Source organism: Moschus berezovskii, chromosome 23 (assembly GCF_049115385.1).
Source record: "Moschus berezovskii isolate FMDL1 chromosome 23, NW_MosBer_1.0, whole genome shotgun sequence".
Lineage (NCBI taxonomy): Eukaryota > Metazoa > Chordata > Mammalia > Artiodactyla > Moschidae > Moschus > Moschus berezovskii.
In genome coordinates this window covers 38,643,632-38,662,190 of record NC_142482.1, presented here as the reverse complement: position 1 = coordinate 38,662,190, position 18,559 = coordinate 38,643,632, and the positions used below count along the sequence as shown (strand labels likewise).

Sequence of the window (18,559 nt, the reverse complement as noted above, 5' to 3'; positions counted from 1 at the left end):
TGGTGGAGGCTTTTGCAGAATTGGAGCCGAGGAAGAGAAGGTGGAGAGAGGTGTCAAGGGGCTGGGGCCAGGTCCCACTCAGAGGGCTGGGGGTTGGCGGGTGAGGGAGACCTGACTCACCTGTGGTGGCCACCACGGACAGGGGCCCCACGCGCTGCCTGCCATGAAGCCCGTAGAGGTTCATCTTATACTTCCGGTCGGGCTCCAGGCCGGGGATGGCGACCTCATTCTCATCACCCCTGATGGGCACTGCTTGGGGCCGCCCCTGGGCATCCTTGTACTGGACCACGAAGGAGTCAAAAGAGCCCTGGGCCACCGTCCAGGAGAGGCGCAGGGAGTCTGCAGTGGTGCCAGTCACTCTCAGCTCCCCCAGCAGGGGCTGCTCTGGGGGCTCTGGGTGGCGGGGCTGCTCTTTCTTCTCTGGGGCTGTAAATAAGAAGGCCCAGGCAGGGCTGAACTGGCAGAACCCCAGGATTGGGGCCTGGGGTTTAGATGGCTTGTCACACCTGTGGGGGTCTCTACTCAATTAGCATGAGCGCTGAACTCTGAGAAGCCTGGCACAGCCAGAGCATGACACACCTTCTGGGCCTCAGGGAGCAGATGGACAGGATGAAAGGGGCCCAGCAGAGCGGGGGAGGCTGGCTGGCCCTGAGCCCAAAGCGAAGCCAGGATTCCGAGTCAGCCATCTCGCTGGGAGGCCCCAGCCAGCTCCTGGCTGAGGGCAGGCCATGTGGAAGGCTGGGAGGGGTCAGCCTTAGGGGTCAACCCCCATGTAAGGCTTGGGGCTTAGGAGGCTGCCACTCACCGGTGGTGCCATCGGCCGTGAGGGGGCCGTGCCGCTTCTTGTTGGCAATCCCAAACAGAGTGAATCTGTACTTGTGGTCAGGGTCCAGTGGGGAGATAATGACCGAGCGCTCGGGCCCTTCCACAGGCACCACCTGGGGCCGGCCGTCCCTGTCCCTGTACTGGACCACGAAGGAGTCAAACTGGCCCTCAGGGACAGTCCAGGAGAGGTGCAGCGAGTCTGGGGTGGGATCAGTCACCCACAGCTTCCCCAGGCGGGGCAGAGTCACTGGGCTGGGATCAGTCTGAGACACTAAGAAGAGGAGGTGGGAGAGAAGGGAGGGACACGGGTCAAAAGAGAAGAAATCCATCTCCTCCCTGGGAATGCTGCGTGAGGCAGTGCAGGCTGTTCACTGCACAGAGGTGCATGGTGAAGGCAGCACTGAGGGACTGAAATCCAGCCAGACTCTGCTTGCCAAGCGGTGCACCCTGGCAAGCGGCTGCTGCTGCTGCTGCAAAGTCGCTTCAGTAATGTCTGACTCTGTGCGACCCCATAGACGGCAGCCCACCAGGCTCCCCCGTCCCCATGCCCACTTAAAAGAACAGGCGGCTCATTTGACGTGGCATGAAAGCACTGTCTTAACTGTTGTTGTTTAGTTGCTAAGTCGTGTCTGACTCTTTGCCACCCCATGGACTGTAGCCCGCCAGGCTCCCCTGTCCATGGAATTCTCCAGGCAAGAATACTGGAGTGGGTTGCCATGCCTTCCTCCAGGGGATCTTCCCAACCCAGGAATCAAACCTGAACCTCCTGCATTGGTAGGGAGATTCTTTACCGCTGAGTCACCAGGGAACCCTGCTGTATGGACTAGTGTGGCCCTCACTTATTCCAAAGCCTGGAGAGGGGCTTCAGAGAGAAGGAAGTGCAGTGAGCCCCTTCCGCATCTCCACAGCCAGGGAAGTCTTCCAGGACAGCCTCCACTGCTTCCAGACCTAACGACTAGCTGACTTCCTCTCCAAGAGAGGTACGCTTGGTCCTTGGAGCCTTTTCATGTGGGAGAGCCCCCACAACTGTGCTCTGGGCCCCACTTTATCCGCTCCCACTCTCACTCCATCAGCTGTGCCCTCAGGGTTTACGCAAACTCCTCCACTCAGCTGCATCGCTCTCCAGCCTCCACCCTCCCTCTTCGCTCTCCACTCCAGCCCAGATTCCAGAGAGAGATGCTTGTACTCATGTCCTCACCTTCATCGCCCTCCCAACCCAGCCCCGCCCTCCACCAGCAGCTCCCACCAGGGTCAGTGGTGACCTCGCCATTGCTAAATCCTGTGGACACTCTGCAGCCCTGAGTCACTCTTACGGAATCTGACATGTCTGACCGCGCCCTTCATTTTGGCATTCCTCTCCCCAGTTCACCCCTCAGGCTGCCCTGCAGACTCCCGATCCTCTGTTCATGCCATGAGTGATGGCCACCTGCAGGGTCCCAGGGGCCATGTCTCTTCTCCCTGCCTCCCCACCCTGGCTTCTGCCCACTGGGACACTCATGCTCCATCCTCAGGCCTGTTCTCTGCTCTCCAGTCCCAGGAGGGCAGCGGGAGAGCGCTATGGCCCCCTCACTTTCTGCCCAAGCGGCCTTGCCCTCTCTGTGCCGCCCTTCTCCTCATCTGTGAAATGAGCATGCCTCGCAGGGTTGCTTGTGAGGATTAAGCGTGATCATTCACTTAAACATCTTGAACACATCTGACATTTAAACGCTCGAAAGATGTTTGACTAAGTTTTGCTGCACTGTTGCACCGTTCCTCACATCCGCTGTTCCTAGCCTCAGGGAACGGGACTGCCGGATCCAGAAGCATGGGGTGCCTGGGCCTCCTTGCTCTCCTTCACCCCACCCATCCCCAGCCTCACTGCCACCATCCCCGCCAGGCCAGCGTCCTCGCTTGCCGGTTCCTAACTCACTTCTCCAGCTGTCCTCTGCAGCAGCCTCAGAGCTATTTGTAAGATAAATATTGAATCGGGTCAATCTCTCACTTAAAGCCCTTCGGAGGCCCCCTAGGGTCCTCAAATGAGGCCTAAGTGACTCACTCAGACACTGGAGATCAGTGAGACCAATGTCCTCAGCCCCCGGGTGCCCTGCCCCGCTATCTGGAGGAGAGACTTCGATTGTCTTACAGGGCCACTTCACTCCTGCCTCACTTTCCATAGATCCCTCTGTTGGCACTGCCCTCCTCAACCTCCCTGCCTGACCCATCACAATTTTCCCTTTAGGATTCAGCTCAGGCACCACCGCCTTCAGGAAGACTTCCGTGAGTTCCCAAAGCACTGGGGAGACCTCCATCAGGACCGTGCAAAGGGCAGGGGCAGGGGCCTGGGTGACCCGTCACTCACAGATCTTGGCTTCAGCCACCAGGGGGCCGTGCCTCTTCTTGCCCACGAGCCCGTACAGGACAAATTTGTACTTGCGGCCGACTTCCAGGTTGGAGATGAGGGCTGAGCGCTGGGGCCCCTCTACAGGCACCACCTGGGGCCTGTCCCTGTCTTTGTACTGGATGACGAAGGAATCGAACTCGCCCTCAGGGACTGTCCAGTGCAGAAGCAGGGAGTCCGATGTCACATCTGTCACTGTCAGCTTGCCCAGGCGAGGTGGGGCCAAGGGCTTCCCAGGTTTCTCCTCATCCTTGTCTGGAGTGGGCGGGGGGGAGGGTGCAAAAACAAAGCACGTGGGCTCAAGCACTGTCTTGTCCCTGCTCTCTGTCCCTCTCCTCTGGCTTCCTCCATGCTGGATGGTTCCTGCCCTTGATGCCTCCATTCCCTGCCCTCAGTTCTCTGGGACCAGCCTTTCTAAGAAGGGGGGTGTTTCTCCCTAGTGTCTTCTCCGGAGCAAGAGCTTCCGCTCTTCCCTGTGATAACTTCCTCTCCACTAACAAAGGTCCCAGGCCCTCTACACACCAACACTCTGAGGGAGTTCCGGGTCCCCTGAGGCTCTTCCTGAGAGTTCGGAACCACTGCTGCTTCAGAGCAGCCTGGAGATGCCTTAGTCCACCTGAACATCCCTCTCCCTTGCCACTCTCTCCCTGGTGACAGACCTGGAGTTGCAGGGAGAGCTGGCCTCCTGAGTCCCATAAAGGGGGACCAGGAGAAACTGTAAATGCCAGGAGTCCCAGGTCCTGCCCGGGTTCCACAAGCCTCACCCATCTCTGAAGTCCCGATGGCCGTGGAGCACCCTCCCCAGGGAACCTCCACCCCTAGCGGGAACTGGCTGATGGGACCATGGGGCGCTGCAGACCGGGCTTGCAGGGTAGGGGGACAAGGTGTCCTAGTTTGTCCAGTGAGAGGATGGCAGGGGATTCAGAGAAGGGAAAGGGAGGAGGGGGCTGAGGATCAGTATCCTTGGGGCCAGCGGCTTTCCCACACCCACCCTGAGAGATGCAGGGGGCGGAGAGGGGCAGAGGAGTGACCAGGAAGTGGGGGCGGGACACTTCTACACAAAGAAAGCTGCCAGCGGAGAGCCAGGGGCCAACAGTCTCTCTCCCTGAATCTCTGTCCCATGCTTTGACTTTTCTCCTCTTATCTACTAATCTGAAAGGACTCCCCTCTCCGATCAACTCTTTCATTGTACTAAGACCTTCCCCATCCCTCTTGCCTCTCAACTCCCTTTCTCTCCTTGTTTCTCCTACCGCCTCTACCCAAACACTGGTCCCGCCCTTTGGTCTTCACCCCACCCCTGAAGTCCTAATGGCCCAGTCCCCACCCCAGCCTCAGGACACTGGACGTGAGCAGAGTCTAGGATATACCCATAATGCCTTGGTAGATGAGAGGGGCAGAAGGCTCGCCGCCGGGAGGGATCCCACGAAGGGACAGCTCGTAGGGGGATTCAGGAGGGGGTGAGGGCACCAGAGCCTGACGGACATCCCCTGGCAGTAGCTCCTCATGGGCCCCTGGCCCTTCGGGCACCCGTAGGCGCAGCTGGAAGTGGGTAAAGGTGTCAGGCTGGGCGGTCCAGGCCACTCGGAGGTGCCCTGTCTTGTCTTTGCCCAGCACCCTCAACTCGGCCAGCTCCTGGGGGCGCTGCTGCAGGACGGGGGCCTGAGCCCCTTGAGTCGTCGAAGGGCCTGAGGGAGGAGGCTCATCAGTGGCCCCCAAGAGGCCTGAGGGGGAGGACCCTGGGAAGAGGCAGGGTGAGAAAAACAGGAGAGTCGAGTATGAGAGCCAGAAAGGAGACCGCAGTCCCCAGGTTCTGCTCTCTGGCCTCTAAGAGTCTTCAGACTTTCCCTTTGCTGCTCCTGGATCACCCCCTGGGCCGCCTCATCGTCCCAAACATCCACTATAGCCCTGCACAGATGGGCCTGCAGGTCGTAAATAGAACTAAGTTTGCCATCCCTCCTCCCACAAGGCTCCTAGCTCCCTCCCCATGGGAAACCCTCCCCACTGGGTGGTGGTCCTGGCCTCCCTTAGTGCTGCAGTGAGAAGCCTGGAAGAAAGGAGAAGATGGTGGTGTTAAGGAAGGAAGACTCAAGAGACAGTGGGCAGTCAGAAGAGAAAGAGGAGTGGACATCCAGCTCCGGTGACATCTGGGCCCTATGGGGGAAGAAGAGGTCCATAACCCCTCCCCCCACAGCCACAGGGCGCCCCCTCCCTGAGCCAGGACACCGTTCCTGTGGGAGAGACAAGCGTGAACTGAGCCAGGAGGTCTGGAAAGGCAGCACAAGAAGCACTGGCTTCACCTCTCACCTACCCATGCTGCCTAACGGTTTCAAGGCCACCCTCAAGCAGTTCCGATGTGTCCCTTTGAGGTTAGGGCCAAAGTGTGGAAAATAGTAACCACTGACCACAGTTGTCAGCTACCCTCACCACAGTGAGTCAGAGTGGGAAACCACTGGTTTCACTCCCTACCCCACCCAAACTGCTCCAGAGAATCTTTGCAGACACTGTCCCTCCCATCAAATGACCCTTCTATTGCCTAGGACAGGATTCCTGGCAGAAGTGTCCTAGGAACCCAAGTGAAAATTAGACAATTCCAAAGACCAGGTCTCCTTGGCCTCGGGTATCCACCAGGACCCTGAGGGTGGAGGGGGTTTCCAGGGACACAGGAAGGTGTGGGGATCCCCGGGAGCCTGAACCAGGGAGGGCTGGAAGGCAGAAGGGCACAGGTGGGGGAGTCGCAGCCTGAGCAGTGAGGCAGTGGGAGGCACTCATAGACTCCGACGGCAGGTGAGACTGCGCAGGGGGTGGGGGGGTCGCGCGGCCCCACCCACGCTACCTGTGGTGGTGATGAAGGCGTAGGACTTGGAGGTCTGCCCTGCCCGCACCCCGTGGACCTCCACGTGGTAGGTGGTGCCGGGCTTGAGATCGGGCAGACTGACGGTGCGCGCGGTGCCCGGCACGGTCAGCTCCCCGGCGGGCCCCTCCGCGGGCGGCTGCGGCCGCCAGCGCAGCACCACGCGCTCGAAGTGGCCGCGGAGCCCGTCGAGCGACACGAGGAGCGCGCCGTCGGCGGAAGTGCCCAGCACCTCGGGCTTGGGGTGGCGGGGCGCCGCCACCCGGTCGACGCCTTCGGGCGAGAGGCCGTAGATGCCCTGGTTGGAGTCCCGCTTCCAGGTGCCCGAGTCGGGGCTGGCGGTGGGGTGGGGGCGGCCGGGCGGGGGTGCGGGGGAGCGACGCCTCTGCAAGTACTCGTGGATGTGGTGCGCCACCGACGTGTAGGTCTGGTTGGCTCGCAGCGGGTAGCCGTGAGCCCGCAGGTGACGCTCCAGGTCCGGCACCGTGCCGCGGAAGCGGCCCAGCTCGGCAGTCAGGTTGCCCCACGCCCGCCGAGGGGGCTGGGGCGGGCTCGGCCGCGGCGGGGACTCCGCCTCCCCCTGCTCGGCGGGCCGCGAGGGCCGAGGGGGCGGCGCCGGGCGCGCGGGCCGCGGGGGCCGCGGGGCTGGGCCCGGCCGGGGCCGGGGCTGGGGGGCCGGGGCTGGGGGGTGCGCCTCCGGGTAACTGTAGTGGCCTGGTGCTGCCGGGGCGGAAAAAGGGGGAGGAGAGAGCCGGTCAGTGGCAGCGCCCCCCACCACCAACCCCTGCACTCCCCCCACGGCAGCCCCGCCCGAGTCCCTCCCACCCGAGCCCGAGGCCTCTTCCCTGGGCCCCAGCCCCACCTGCAAAGAGAACCGAGAGAAGTTAGTGCCCCAGGACGCCCTCCCGCTTCGCCCTCCAAGCCCGCCACTGTTGGTGCCCTAGAAAGAAGAAACGAGCGAGCGGGTGGGGCCCTGCGTCTGAAGGAGAGAAAGGGGCGTGGGAGGAGAGAACGCGAGCAACAGCGAGGTGGGCGTCCCTCTGTCACAGGAAAGGGAAAGAAAGATCCAGGCATCTGTTAAGAGACTTGGCGGGTGAGTGGAAAATTACTGCTGAGACCTAACTCCCCCAAACCCCGATTCTAAAGTCAACAGGCACCTTGATCTCTAACCTCCCCAGCTCCAGTCCCAGGAGACCTGACCACTGAGATGGAGCACAGAGGGTGGGGCGGGGGGGGGGGGAGGTCCCTGTGCCCAAGTTCAGATCAGAACCACCCCTATGTGGTTGGGCCGGACAGCATCTTTTATTTACTGTTTCTCTCCATGAGGCGGCTCTTCCCAAACTCCAACCCACCGCCTTCCTACAGGACTCCAAGCACCTGAGCACTCCGTCTCCTCAGAGCCCCTGGTACAGAGGAGGGTCCCCAGCAGGTGCTTTGGGACTGCCACACACCCCGTGCAGTGCATTCAGAGGAGCCCGTGAGCCCGGCACGCGACTTCCCAAGGAAGTGGCTCTTAGGCTCGGAAACTTCCCCAGCCCTTGGCCAGCCATACCTGTGTTGGCCCTGATGGAAGCTGGGTAGCTTACTGCCCGGCCCCGCTCGGCAGTGACGGTCACCACATATTCTACACCTGGCATCAGGCCAGTCAGCAGCGTCCCGTCTGCCTCAGAGGGCACTTCCAGCCGCACCCTCTGGTTGCCAGCACTGACGTAGGACACCACAAACCGGTCCACTTCAGCCTGGGGGCGCAGCCAGTTGAGCTCCAGTGTGGTTGGTGTCACAGCCACCACGCGGAGGTCCTGGGGGCCGTCAATCACTAGCCAGGTCAGAGAGAGGAGGCATCAGGTGGGAGTCTGGTTCTTTGGTCACCAGCTGTCCTGCTAAGAGCCTTGCCCCCAGTCAGTCCCTCCCCTCTGCCCCTCTTGGAGGGCATATCCCAGTCCCCCCTTTTCAAATCCATTCTCCACCCATGACCCATCCCCCCAAACAGCCCCAGCTCTCACTGGTGGTGATGGTCTTGGAGGCAGGAGGGCCCCAGCTAGTCCCTCGAAGAGCACGGACAGTGACCTGGTACTCCTGACCAGGGGCTAATCCTCTCTGGTCATAGGCTGAGGCAGAGCTGGGCACCCGTGCTGTGAATGGGGGGCTCGCCCCCTCTGTCTGCAAGAGAGAAAGTACTGGGTAGATCAGAGCTGCCACTCACCCCTGCTGCTCAATGCCCCTGATCCCTTCTTTCTCCAAGGTCTAGGCAGAGTCAGCATGAGATTGTGTAGAACTTGGCCCTATACAGCTGGGGAGTGTGGGTGGTATCAGCAAACACATCTAGAACACCTACTCCATGCCAGCTCCTGTTCAAGGCAATTTTCATATGTGAACTCACTTAATTCTCTTAAGAATCTAATGAGGTAGGTCAGATTATTCCCATTGGACAGATGAGGAAACTGATGACAAAAGGATTAAGTGGCTTGCCCAAGGAGGCAGGGATTTAAACCCAGGCAATGTGACTTCAGAGTCCCCTCTTACGGGGCCTACCTTTTTAAAAAAGTATTTATTTACTTATTTGACTGCTTTGGCTCTTAGTTGTGGAATGAGGACCTATCCTTGAGGCATGTGGGATCTCAGTTCCCTGACCAGGGATTGAACCCAAGCCCCTGCATTGGAAGGCAGATTCTTAATCACTGGATGACCAGGGAAGTCCCTGGGCACTGCCTTTTGAGCCTGTTCATCAGCTGTCTACCAGAATTCTACCTGACACATGCCAGGACTCTCTTTCTGGCTTTTCCCCGGCAATCCTGACCCTCTGGGCATGAGGAGGCTTCTCATAAACCCATTCCTGTCATAACAGGTGAAGCAGATGAGGGATACCACTTCACGTCTCACTTCCTCCTTGAGGCAGCTGCCCCAGCCTAAGCCTTCCCCTAGACACCTGCCCCTGGCTGTGTAACTTGGGTGTGACCCACATCGTGACATTTCCTTTTAGGTATTTTCCTTGTCTTTTCAGCAGGGTTGTAGGCCCCTCAAAAACAAGGCCCACCTGCTCAAAGTTGCACAAATATGTTTCCTGAATTTGTACCTGGCATCATTCTGGGCCCTGGAGACACAAAAGTAAGAGATGTGATCCCTGTCCTCAGAGAGCTCATGCTCTGGTAGCTAAATGTGTGGCCACGTTTTACGTTTTATTAGATCCTTAACCCAAATCTCTATGTGTAGTCCATGCCTGTGAGAGAACAAACCCCCTTCAAGTATACATATAAAGTGTTATGATTATTTGCAGGAACCCCACAGAAAATCTGCCAGCCCCTGCTCCAGACAGGGTCTCCGGAGTGCCAGCCTCTGGGGAAACAGGAGGAATGGACATTTGGGAACAGCGCGGCATTTCGCTGGGCTGTCTAGCTAGAACAGCTAATAAGGACACTCTGTTCTGCTTTGCTATGTTGGCTGTGATGGGGACACCTCCAATCAGCCAAGTAGGATTGGAAATTTCAAAAGGTACTCTCCTAAACCAAGAGAATTGCGAGGAAATCAACACAGTAAATACCAAAGTATAAAACCAGATGAAAGGCCACGTAGAAACTTCTGGGTTGAGGATGAAGTGAAGCTTTGTTAGAGTTTTCTTGGCTGAAAGGTTTTCTGGGCATGCAGGATCTTCACCCCTCTCTTACTCACTGCCCTAGAATACCCCAGCCTGGGAGGCCTTGGATGGGCGTCAACTCAAGACCTATGAGGGCTTTATCCTTCCCCAAACCTTCTCTTTCTCTCTCTCCCTTTACTCCTCCAACCCACCACCACCAACACACACATACACCCCTTGAGTACTCCCTGATAATGTCTGGTCCTTCCAGGGAGACAAGCCCATCCCCAGAGTTCATCTTCTCCCTTCAGGTCACCTACATGATCCTTTTAGACACTTGGAGATCCATCTGGGAACAATCCCCTGGGAAGTCCTACTGGCAGTCTAACCCACATCTCTCAGCACCATCTGTCTGCTCTGAGGCTGGCTCTCTAACCAGAGGCTGGCAGCTGATTCAGCCCCTTTGTGATGGTTTGGCTGCTTCACTGATGTCCTTGGCAAGTTTCTAACTCTGTTCTCAATATTAATCTCATGGCCCCAGGTGGAGGGCTTCACCTTGGCTGGCCCCTGGAGCTCACCTCACCCTCATCCTCTTTTTCAGACCAGACCTGAACACAAACTTTTCTGAGGCTGCAAGGTCCTGTGTCCCAATGAAAATGTGACATAACCCCAGTTTCCAGTCTGCGGAATACATCCAAACCGGAAACACCTGCATGTCTTTCTGTTCAGGGGTTCACCTCCCTCAGTTTCTTCAAGCTTTGTCTCACATTCATAGAAGACCTTGCCTTTTGCAAAATAGCAGCATTCCTTGGACAAAAGAGCAGTGGTCCTTGGACTTGGGGTGCATGAGAATCACCTGGGGGTATGTTATGATGCAGGTTACCGGGCTCTTCCCCTACAGCTTCTCATTCAGCAGATTGAGGGGCAGAGTCTGACAGTTTGCATGGCTAATGCTCCAGCTGATAATGCTGCAGGTCCAGGGAGCACACTTTGAGAACCACTGAGTGTAGCTGTGCCACGTATGCAGGGGAAAGAGGAATGTTCCTCTTCTGTGTTCTGAAAATCATTCCAATAACTAGGTGTGTCCCTTGGCCAGGAATGGCAGAGTTTGAGCTTTGAGAGAAAAGTGTTTCTGGAAAAGGGGAGAGGATAAGGTAGAGAGAGAGAGGCTTCTAGGAAGATGGCAGTGGCCAGAGGGATAGCCAGCTGCTGAATGCACTCTGTGCCAACAGAAATGGATAGAGAGTCTGGCCAAAGGCAAGAGGCACAATCCCGGGGCCAGCCGAAAAAAAGCACAGAAAACATAGTCAGAGGGCCAGCGGCACAGGCTGATGTGGAGTCCAAGGGAGGTGTCTGGGGACCAATTTTACAGGAGCATTTTCCACACCCAGGCTCAGGGAGAACCTAGAATGTGACGGAGGCCCATACCCAGTGCAAAGCAGATGAGCTGAGAGCATGGCCAAGCTGGACACAGGCTAGCTGGATCCCCCTGGCCCCACAAAGAGGGAGAAAGCCCAGGGCTCCTCCTGGGAGATTGCGCCTCTGGTGAACACCAAGGATGAGGTCATATTTACTAAGAGCAGGAGATGCTGTTGCCCTTTAAACTCCTTCTAGCTCAAATGTTTATTTCAATTCTTTCCCTAAAGTTTCTTAGGAAAATTCCTCTTAAAAGTCCTACCCTCTCAAGATTGGAACTATGTAAATAATACACACGCAGAAGAGAGTGGGAGAAACACTTTAAAATGTTAACAGTACTTGTTTCAGTGTGAAACAGCCAAGAATTATTTGTTTTTTTCCCTAGTCGCCAAATTCTTGTCTTGTGATTAAATTATTTTTATAACTGAAAAAAAATTTAAATGGAAGAAAAAAATCCAGGCTCCCTTGGTTGTGCAGAAAAGTAGGGATTTCTGCCTCTGCTTCTACCAGAGGGTAAGGAGAGATAAAACATGATAGGGGCCTGGGTTTGAGGTGATAATATTGATAAGGAGACTTAGAATGACTAGGCCAGTTGGGGTGGGGATGACAGCCAGCACCTCAGAGCTATCCCTTATGTCCTAGAGGCTTCCTAAGTTTAAGCCCTGGAACTTATTTATTTTTGCAGAGTCCTGACTGGGTAGAGATTAGAGTACCATGGCCTACCCACCTATGGCATTTGTGGAATGATGCAGGAAAACATATTTGAATGGGAGAAATGTCAGATGATTTGCAACTAGGAGACCGAACACATCATAAAAATCCAATCTGCATAAAGGGAAATTCTAATGAGAGGTCACAAACTTTTTCCTTAGGGTGCCCCCAAATATTTTAAGAGTGAGTTGGAAGGAGATAGAGAAAGGAGGCTTTGCAATGCACTGATGACTTGGAGGCTAGGGAACTAGTTCACAGACTCAAATTATTGCAACAGCCTAGACAGCTTGGCCCAAACCAAAAAATGATAACACTGAACAGAGCCAAATGCAAAGGCTTATATTTAGGTTTAAAAGGGGGTATGTAGTTGAATGTCTTCTTTTTTCCTTGTTTATATCTTCTAGTCTCTACACTGAGCTTATATGACTTTTATAATAAAAAGTTACTTTAAAAATCAAATGTGATCAAAATAACTAACAGTTTATGTGACCACAAGTTCATATATGTCAACTCTGAGAAAAGTAGCAGGGTATCCAGAGTCAGCCAGGTGAGTGACCGGACTCCTTTCTGCCCCTGTAACTGGGGGGAAGAGGCACATGCAAAAAGCAGGAGGCATTAGAGGAAGAAAACCAAGAAGTGAAGGATTCAGAGAACAAAGCCTCAAAGAAATGAGGAGAAGAAACTGGTGGGTTTGGCCTGGAGGGAGTGACTAGTGATGTGATGGTGTGTTCAGTTGCTTCAGTGGTATCTGACTCTTTGCAACCTCATGGACCGCAGCCCGCCAGGCTCTTCTGTCCATGGAATTTTCCAGGCAAGAATTCTGGAATGGGTTGCCATGCCCTTCTCCAAGGGATCTTCTTGACCCAGAGATGAAACCCGCATCTCCTGCATTGGCAGGCGTTTTCTTTACCACTGAGCCACCAGGCAAGCCCAACGTGATGGCTGATGTCTCCAAATACCTGAAAGTCCGTGGTGTAAGATGAGGGGAAAGGAAAAAACACATTCCAATACTGGTGAAGGCCCAGCTGGGCCACTGAATGGATGTATGAATGGGGCAGCTTTGGATTCAGCAACAACAGAAAGAAGTGACTTCAGTGACGAGCAAAAATGGAGTCAGCAGGCAGCCTTAGGAAGCACTGAGCTCAAGCTCACCAGAGGAGTTCCAGCAGCAGTGGGCCAATGACGCAAAGGCCTTCTGCACCCAGTGTGGGCAGAATGAGAAGGTCTTTAGCACAGCTTCAGGAATCAGCTACCTGGACTCAACCACTGATTACCTGGAACTACTTTTGAGGTGAGCACCCCCACCCCAGTCCCACTCACTCAGCACCCTCTTGGAGCTTTGCTCTCACCGTTGGGATGAACTGGATTTCATAGGCATCCACATTGCCAGGAGCCCGGGTCCACTCTGTCCGAACCGTCGTCTCCTCCAGCAGGTGCATCCTCATGCCCTCAATGGCCGGCACCTCTGCCCAGGAGAGTGGGATATGAGAAGCTGCTTAGCCCAAGGCAGCTCCCTACCCCTACCCACCACTGTCACAGGCTCTTCCTACTCAGGGTCACATTAAGAGATCCAGCCAAGTTCCCACTGCTCTCTGGGGGGAGAGAGGGGTGGCGAGGAAAAGCCAGCAGTGGCCTGAAACAGGCCTTGGGTTTCCTTCACTGCCCTCCATCTCCAGGAACCAGAATCTCCCGAAAAATACCTGAAGAGGACACCTGGATCTGCTCATCAGAGATCTTACAGCAGGTCCTGCCTGCAGGCATGCCCCCCCACCCACTGTGGTTCTGCAGCCCTGGTGAACCCTGGTCCTCTAGCTCCTCCGATTGCCCCACCGCCCACCCCAATATATGACCACCCCCATCACCCTGCTGCCAAGTCCCAGGGCTCCTCCACCTCAGACTCAGGCTTTCTCATGGGGCTCCAGTTTTCCAGCCCCGGATCCAGCACACTGAGGCAGGCTGTCCGCTCACCTTCTCCACAGTCCTCCCCTGCATAGCCGTCTTGGCAGACGCATCTGCCCTCACGACACTCTCCCCGGCCGCGGCAGTCCCCGGGGCACGTCTGGATGGCGCAGTCGGGGCCCCGGAAGCCCTCGACGCAGACACACTGGCCTGCGCGGCACAGTTCCCGCGGCCCGCAGCCCCCGGGGCAGGCGCTGGCTGGAGGCACTTCCTGCCCACAGTCCTCGCCGCTGTAGCCAAGGTGGCACACGCACACGCCCTGCACACAGCGACCACGGCCCCGGCAGTCGGCCGGGCAGGTGCGGGTGGCGCAGGAGGGGCCTGTGTAGCCTGAGTCGCACACGCAGCGCCCGTTCTCACAGCGGCCGCGCCGGTGACAGTTGGAGGGGCAGACACGGAGGCCGCAGTCCTCGCCCGCGAAGCCCTCCCAACAGGTGCACACACCGTCCTGGCACACGCCGCGCTGGTTGCAGTCGCGCGGGCACCGTCTCACGCCGCAGTCCTCACCCTCGTAGCCGTCGTCGCATACGCAGCGCCCCTCCAGGCACTGGCCGCGGCCTTGGCAACCCCTGGGGCAGCTGCGCGTGCCGCAGTCTTCGCCCTCGTAGCCCACGTCGCACGAGCACACTCCATCTTCGCAGCGGCCGCGACCGCGACAGTCCCCGGGGCACCGACGGCTCCCGCAGTCCTCTCCTGCGAAGCCCGGGTTGCACACGCAGCGGCCGTCTACGCAGCGCCCGTGCCCGCGACAGTCGCCAGGGCAGGCGCGCGTACCGCAGTCCCGGCCTGTGTACCCGGGCCAACACACGCAGCGGCCACTCTCGCAACGGCCCCGGCCGCGACAGTCCCCGGGACAGCTGCGCACGCCGCAGTCCTCGCCACTGTAGCCCGCGTGGCACACGCATACGCCGTTCTCGCAGCGCCCGCGGCCCCGACAGTCGCGCGGGCAGGCGCGCGCGCCGCAGTCGGGCCCCGAGTATCCGGGCCAGCACACGCAGCGGCCGTCCTCGCAGCGGCCCCTTTGGTTGCAGTCGCCCGGGCAGCTCCGCACGCCGCAGTCGTCCCCGCTGTAGCCCGGGTCGCAGATGCATTCGCCATCTTCGCAACGCCCTCGGCCCCGACAGTCGCGGGGGCAGGTCCGCGTGCCGCAGTCCTCGCCCGCGTACCCGGGCCAGCACACGCAGCGGCCGTCCACACAGCGCCCGCCCTCGCCACAGTCCCACGGGCAGGTCCGCGAGCCGCAGTCATCGCCAGCGTAGCCGGGGTCACAGACACAGCGCCCATCCTCGCAGCGCCCCTTCTGGCTGCAGCCTCGGGGACAGCTCCTCATCCCACAGTCGTCGCCAGTGTAACCGGGGTTGCACACGCAGCGTCCATTCTCGCAGCGTCCTCTCTGGCTACAGTCTCGGGGGCAGCTCCTCACCCCGCAGTCCTCGCCAGTGTAGCCTGGATTGCACACGCAGCGCCCGTCCTCGCAGCGTCCCCTCTGGCTGCAGCCGCGAGGGCAGGAGCGCACACTGCAGTCGTCCCCGGAGAAGCCCGCGCGGCACACGCACACGCCCTGCACGCAGCGCCCGCGGCCGTGGCAGTCCCCGGGGCAGGAGGGCCAGCTACAACTGGGCCCGGTGTAGCCAGGGAAGCACACGCAGCGACCACGGACGCAGCGACCCTGATCATTGCAGTCATCCGGGCAGGAACCAGGGGCGGAGGGTGGCGAGGAGGGGGGTCCGTCGGCAGCGGGATCCGAGCAGGTGGGCCCACCCCAGCCTGGCTCGCAGGAGCAGGCACAGCGGCTCAGGTCAAACACGCCATGGAGACTGCAGAGGCTTCGAATGTCGGTCTGGCCTGGAGTTGGAGGGAGAGTTGGGTCTCAGTCTCTCTAAGGAGGAGAGGCTGTGCCTGTGTAGTGCTGCCCTGAGTCAGCTTCTCCATCAGGGAAGCCTCATTTCCTAAGGCCATCTTAGTTTCCAGCTGCAACTTATCACCCAGGGCCCTAACATTCGCTGGGGAGGGCTGACATCTAGTCACATGGCTCCTCTCTCAGAGCTGTGCCCTGGGCTGCACTCACCACCTGCAAAGAGGAGGCGGGGTGTCTTTTTCTAATTCACACCACCAAGGTCCTCTAGTGATGCCCACCCAACCCTAACCCACTTCCCTTCTTTTCTGTGCTCCTTCCAGAGATCATCGGCTCACCTGTGCCAGCCTGGGCAGCCGGAGGACAACACCCCCCGGTGCACTGTTCCTTGAGCCCCTTCACCAGCTCCTCCAGGATCTCCAGTCGGACCCTCAGGGCCTGCACCTCTGAAGCAGGGACAGGCGGCTCAGTGCCCGGGGGACAGCCACAGCCAGCCGAAGGGGGCAGGTTGATGCGGTGGGTGAACACCACCTGCTTCTCCCCTCCTTCCACATTATGCTCGTAGAGCCGAGAAGAGCCTCCCCCTTCTGGCTGCACTGTACGGCCCCCCGGCTGGGGAGGGGGCCGTGGGGCTGGGAGTGTCACGTTGGACCGTGGAGAGAAAGGGCCTGCTGTGACAGTGCCCAGCAGCATCAGAAGGGCCAGGCTGGAGGTTAGGGAACATTGGGTGGGCATCCTTCTGGAGGCTGTGGGGAGAGAGGGCACATATGAGAGCAGACTCACAGAGCAGACAAGATGAACGTCCCCTTCCCCTACACACACACCCACAGTCCCACCACCCACAACTCATCTATCCGACTCATGTGTTTGCAAAAATCCACATTCAGCTCAATCCTATCATAGACCCTCCCCGGGCAGATCTGTCTTTACCTTGCTTTCTGGTGTCATTTGGTAACCTTGCTCCCCCCACTCCTTATTTTATCTATTTTTTTACTGTTCCATCCACACTGGTCTTTTTTGTTTGTTCCACAGACACTACAAGCTTACATTAGCCTAAGGGCCTTTGCACTGCATGTTTTCTCTGTCCGGGATGCTCTTCACTCAGCTCTTAGAGGTTGGCTCCTTCCTGTTCAAATCTTAACTTACACGTCATTGACTCCCAGAGGTCTTCCTTGGTGCCCGATGGGAGCAGACTTTTATCACACTTCATCACAGTGTCCTGCTTATGTTCTTCATGCCATTTACTGCTGCCTGAATTATCTGTTTGTGTGGCTTCCTGATTGTTATCTTTCCCCCACTACCAGAATGTGAATTCCCTAAGAAAAGGGACTTCATGTGTCCTGGTATTGCTGCATGCCTGTGCCTGGTACATGGGATGGGCACTGTACAACAGTTTTGGGTGTGTTTTTTTTTTTTTTTTTTGGTGGCCATTCTGCACAGCTTATGGGATTTTAGTTCCCTTATCAGGGATTGAACCCAGGCCCTCACCAGTGAAAGTGCAGAGTCCTAACGCTGAAACACCAGGGAATTCCCTATCCAACACATTTTTGTTGAATGGGTCAGCAAATGAATATGAAAGACTAATCCTTTCATAAGTGACTGGATCCCAGCTCCTAGTATCTTTTTAGAAACCTTAAAGTGTAGACTATTCTCTCCTTCTTTCATTCAGCCCCTCACTCCCAACTAGATTCTTCCCATCATCTTTGCATATAAGCTCAAAAAGCTCCCGTTTTAAAAAAAAAAAAATCCTCTTCCTCAGGACTTACATTACCAAATATCAAAATTTATTATGAAGGTGCAAGCACAGAGACCAGAACAGAAACAGACCAACACATATGTGGTCACCTGATTAACAAAAAAGAGGCTCCCTACAATTAAAAGGAGAATAAATCGTGATAAATGGTCCTGGGTCAATTGAAGATCCACACGGGAAAAAAATCTATCTCCACCCTACGTCCACATACAGAAATTAATTTGGAACAAGTATATAGATCTAATCGTGAAAGGTAAAGCAGTACCTTTGACAAAATGTCTTAGAGAAAAAAACTATAGGAGAAAATCTTTATGACCGTGAAATAAACAAAGATTTCTTAAAACCTAACCACAAAATTTACCATTAAAAATTTCACACAAAACTAAACCACAAAAAAGATATTGATATATTCAGTTCAGTTCAGTTGCTCAGTCGTGTCCGACTCTTTGCGACCCCATGAACCGCAGCACGCAGGCTTCCCTGTCCATCACCAACTCCCGGAGTCCACCCAAACCCATGTCCATCAAGTTGGTGATGCCATCCAACCATCTCATCCTCTGTCATCCCCTTCTCCTCCTGTCCTCAATCTTTCCTAGCATCAGGGTCTTTTCCAGTGAGTCAGCTCTTCGCATCAGGTGGCCAAAGTATTGGAGTTTCAGCTTCAACATCTTGGACCACATTAAATTGATAACTTCTGGTCATCAGAGGACACCACTAAGAGCTTCCCTGGTAGCTCAGGAGTAAAGAATTCACCTGCCAATGCAGGAGACATGACTTCGAACCCTGGTCCAGGAAGACCACACACGCCTCAGAGCAACTAAGCCCCTGCACTGTAAATACTGAGCCTGTGCCCTAGAGCCTGTGTTCTACAAGAGAAGCTACCGAAATGAGAACCCACACACCACAAGTGGGGAGTAGCCCCCACTCGCTGCAGCCAGAGAAAAGCCCACACAGCAACAAAGACCCAGCACTGCCAAAAACAAATAAATAAAATTATAAAAGAAGATATGATTAAGAGAAAAATAAGGCAAGCTACAGAATGGGAGAAAATATGTGAGAAATGTCAGAATATATATATGTATATTATATATGGTGGGGCGGTTGGGAGACGGTACTTGAGAGCTGAGAGAGGATTAAAACTCTAAAGAATTCCTTCAAAACAAAAACAAACAAAAGGCAGGCAATCAGTTTTTTTTTTTTTAATTTGCAAAAAAAAAGAAAGTCTCTCTAGTAAAAAATAT

At 56.3% G+C, this 18,559-nt stretch overlaps 1 protein-coding gene across 7 annotated transcripts in view; it reads right to left on the bottom strand.

The window, feature by feature from the left end:
• The window catches only part of TNXB (tenascin XB), a 56,874-nt gene that overhangs the window by 31,477 nt on the left and 6,838 nt on the right, over positions 1-18,559 (bottom strand). For 4 of the 7 annotated variants that reach the window (XM_088831138.1, XM_088831142.1, XM_088831143.1 and 1 more), the window contains exons 2-11: positions 15,904-16,311; positions 13,720-15,555; positions 13,101-13,216; positions 8,057-8,213; positions 7,606-7,869; positions 6,036-6,773; positions 4,570-4,938; positions 3,164-3,457; positions 806-1,096; positions 121-426 (exon numbers count right to left, since the gene is read on the bottom strand). In XM_088831138.1, the coding sequence (XP_088687264.1) occupies positions 121-426; positions 806-1,096; positions 3,164-3,457; positions 4,570-4,938; positions 6,036-6,773; positions 7,606-7,869; positions 8,057-8,213; positions 13,101-13,216; positions 13,720-15,555; positions 15,904-16,300 (4,768 nt within the window). In that variant the 5' untranslated portion in view covers positions 16,301-16,311. The remainder of the gene's footprint in view (positions 1-120; positions 427-805; positions 1,097-3,163; positions 3,458-4,569; positions 4,939-6,035; positions 6,774-7,605; positions 7,870-8,056; positions 8,214-13,100; positions 13,217-13,719; positions 15,556-15,903; positions 16,312-18,559) is intronic. The other 3 variants (XM_088831140.1, XM_055407189.2, XM_088831141.1) reach the window with 3 other exon arrangements.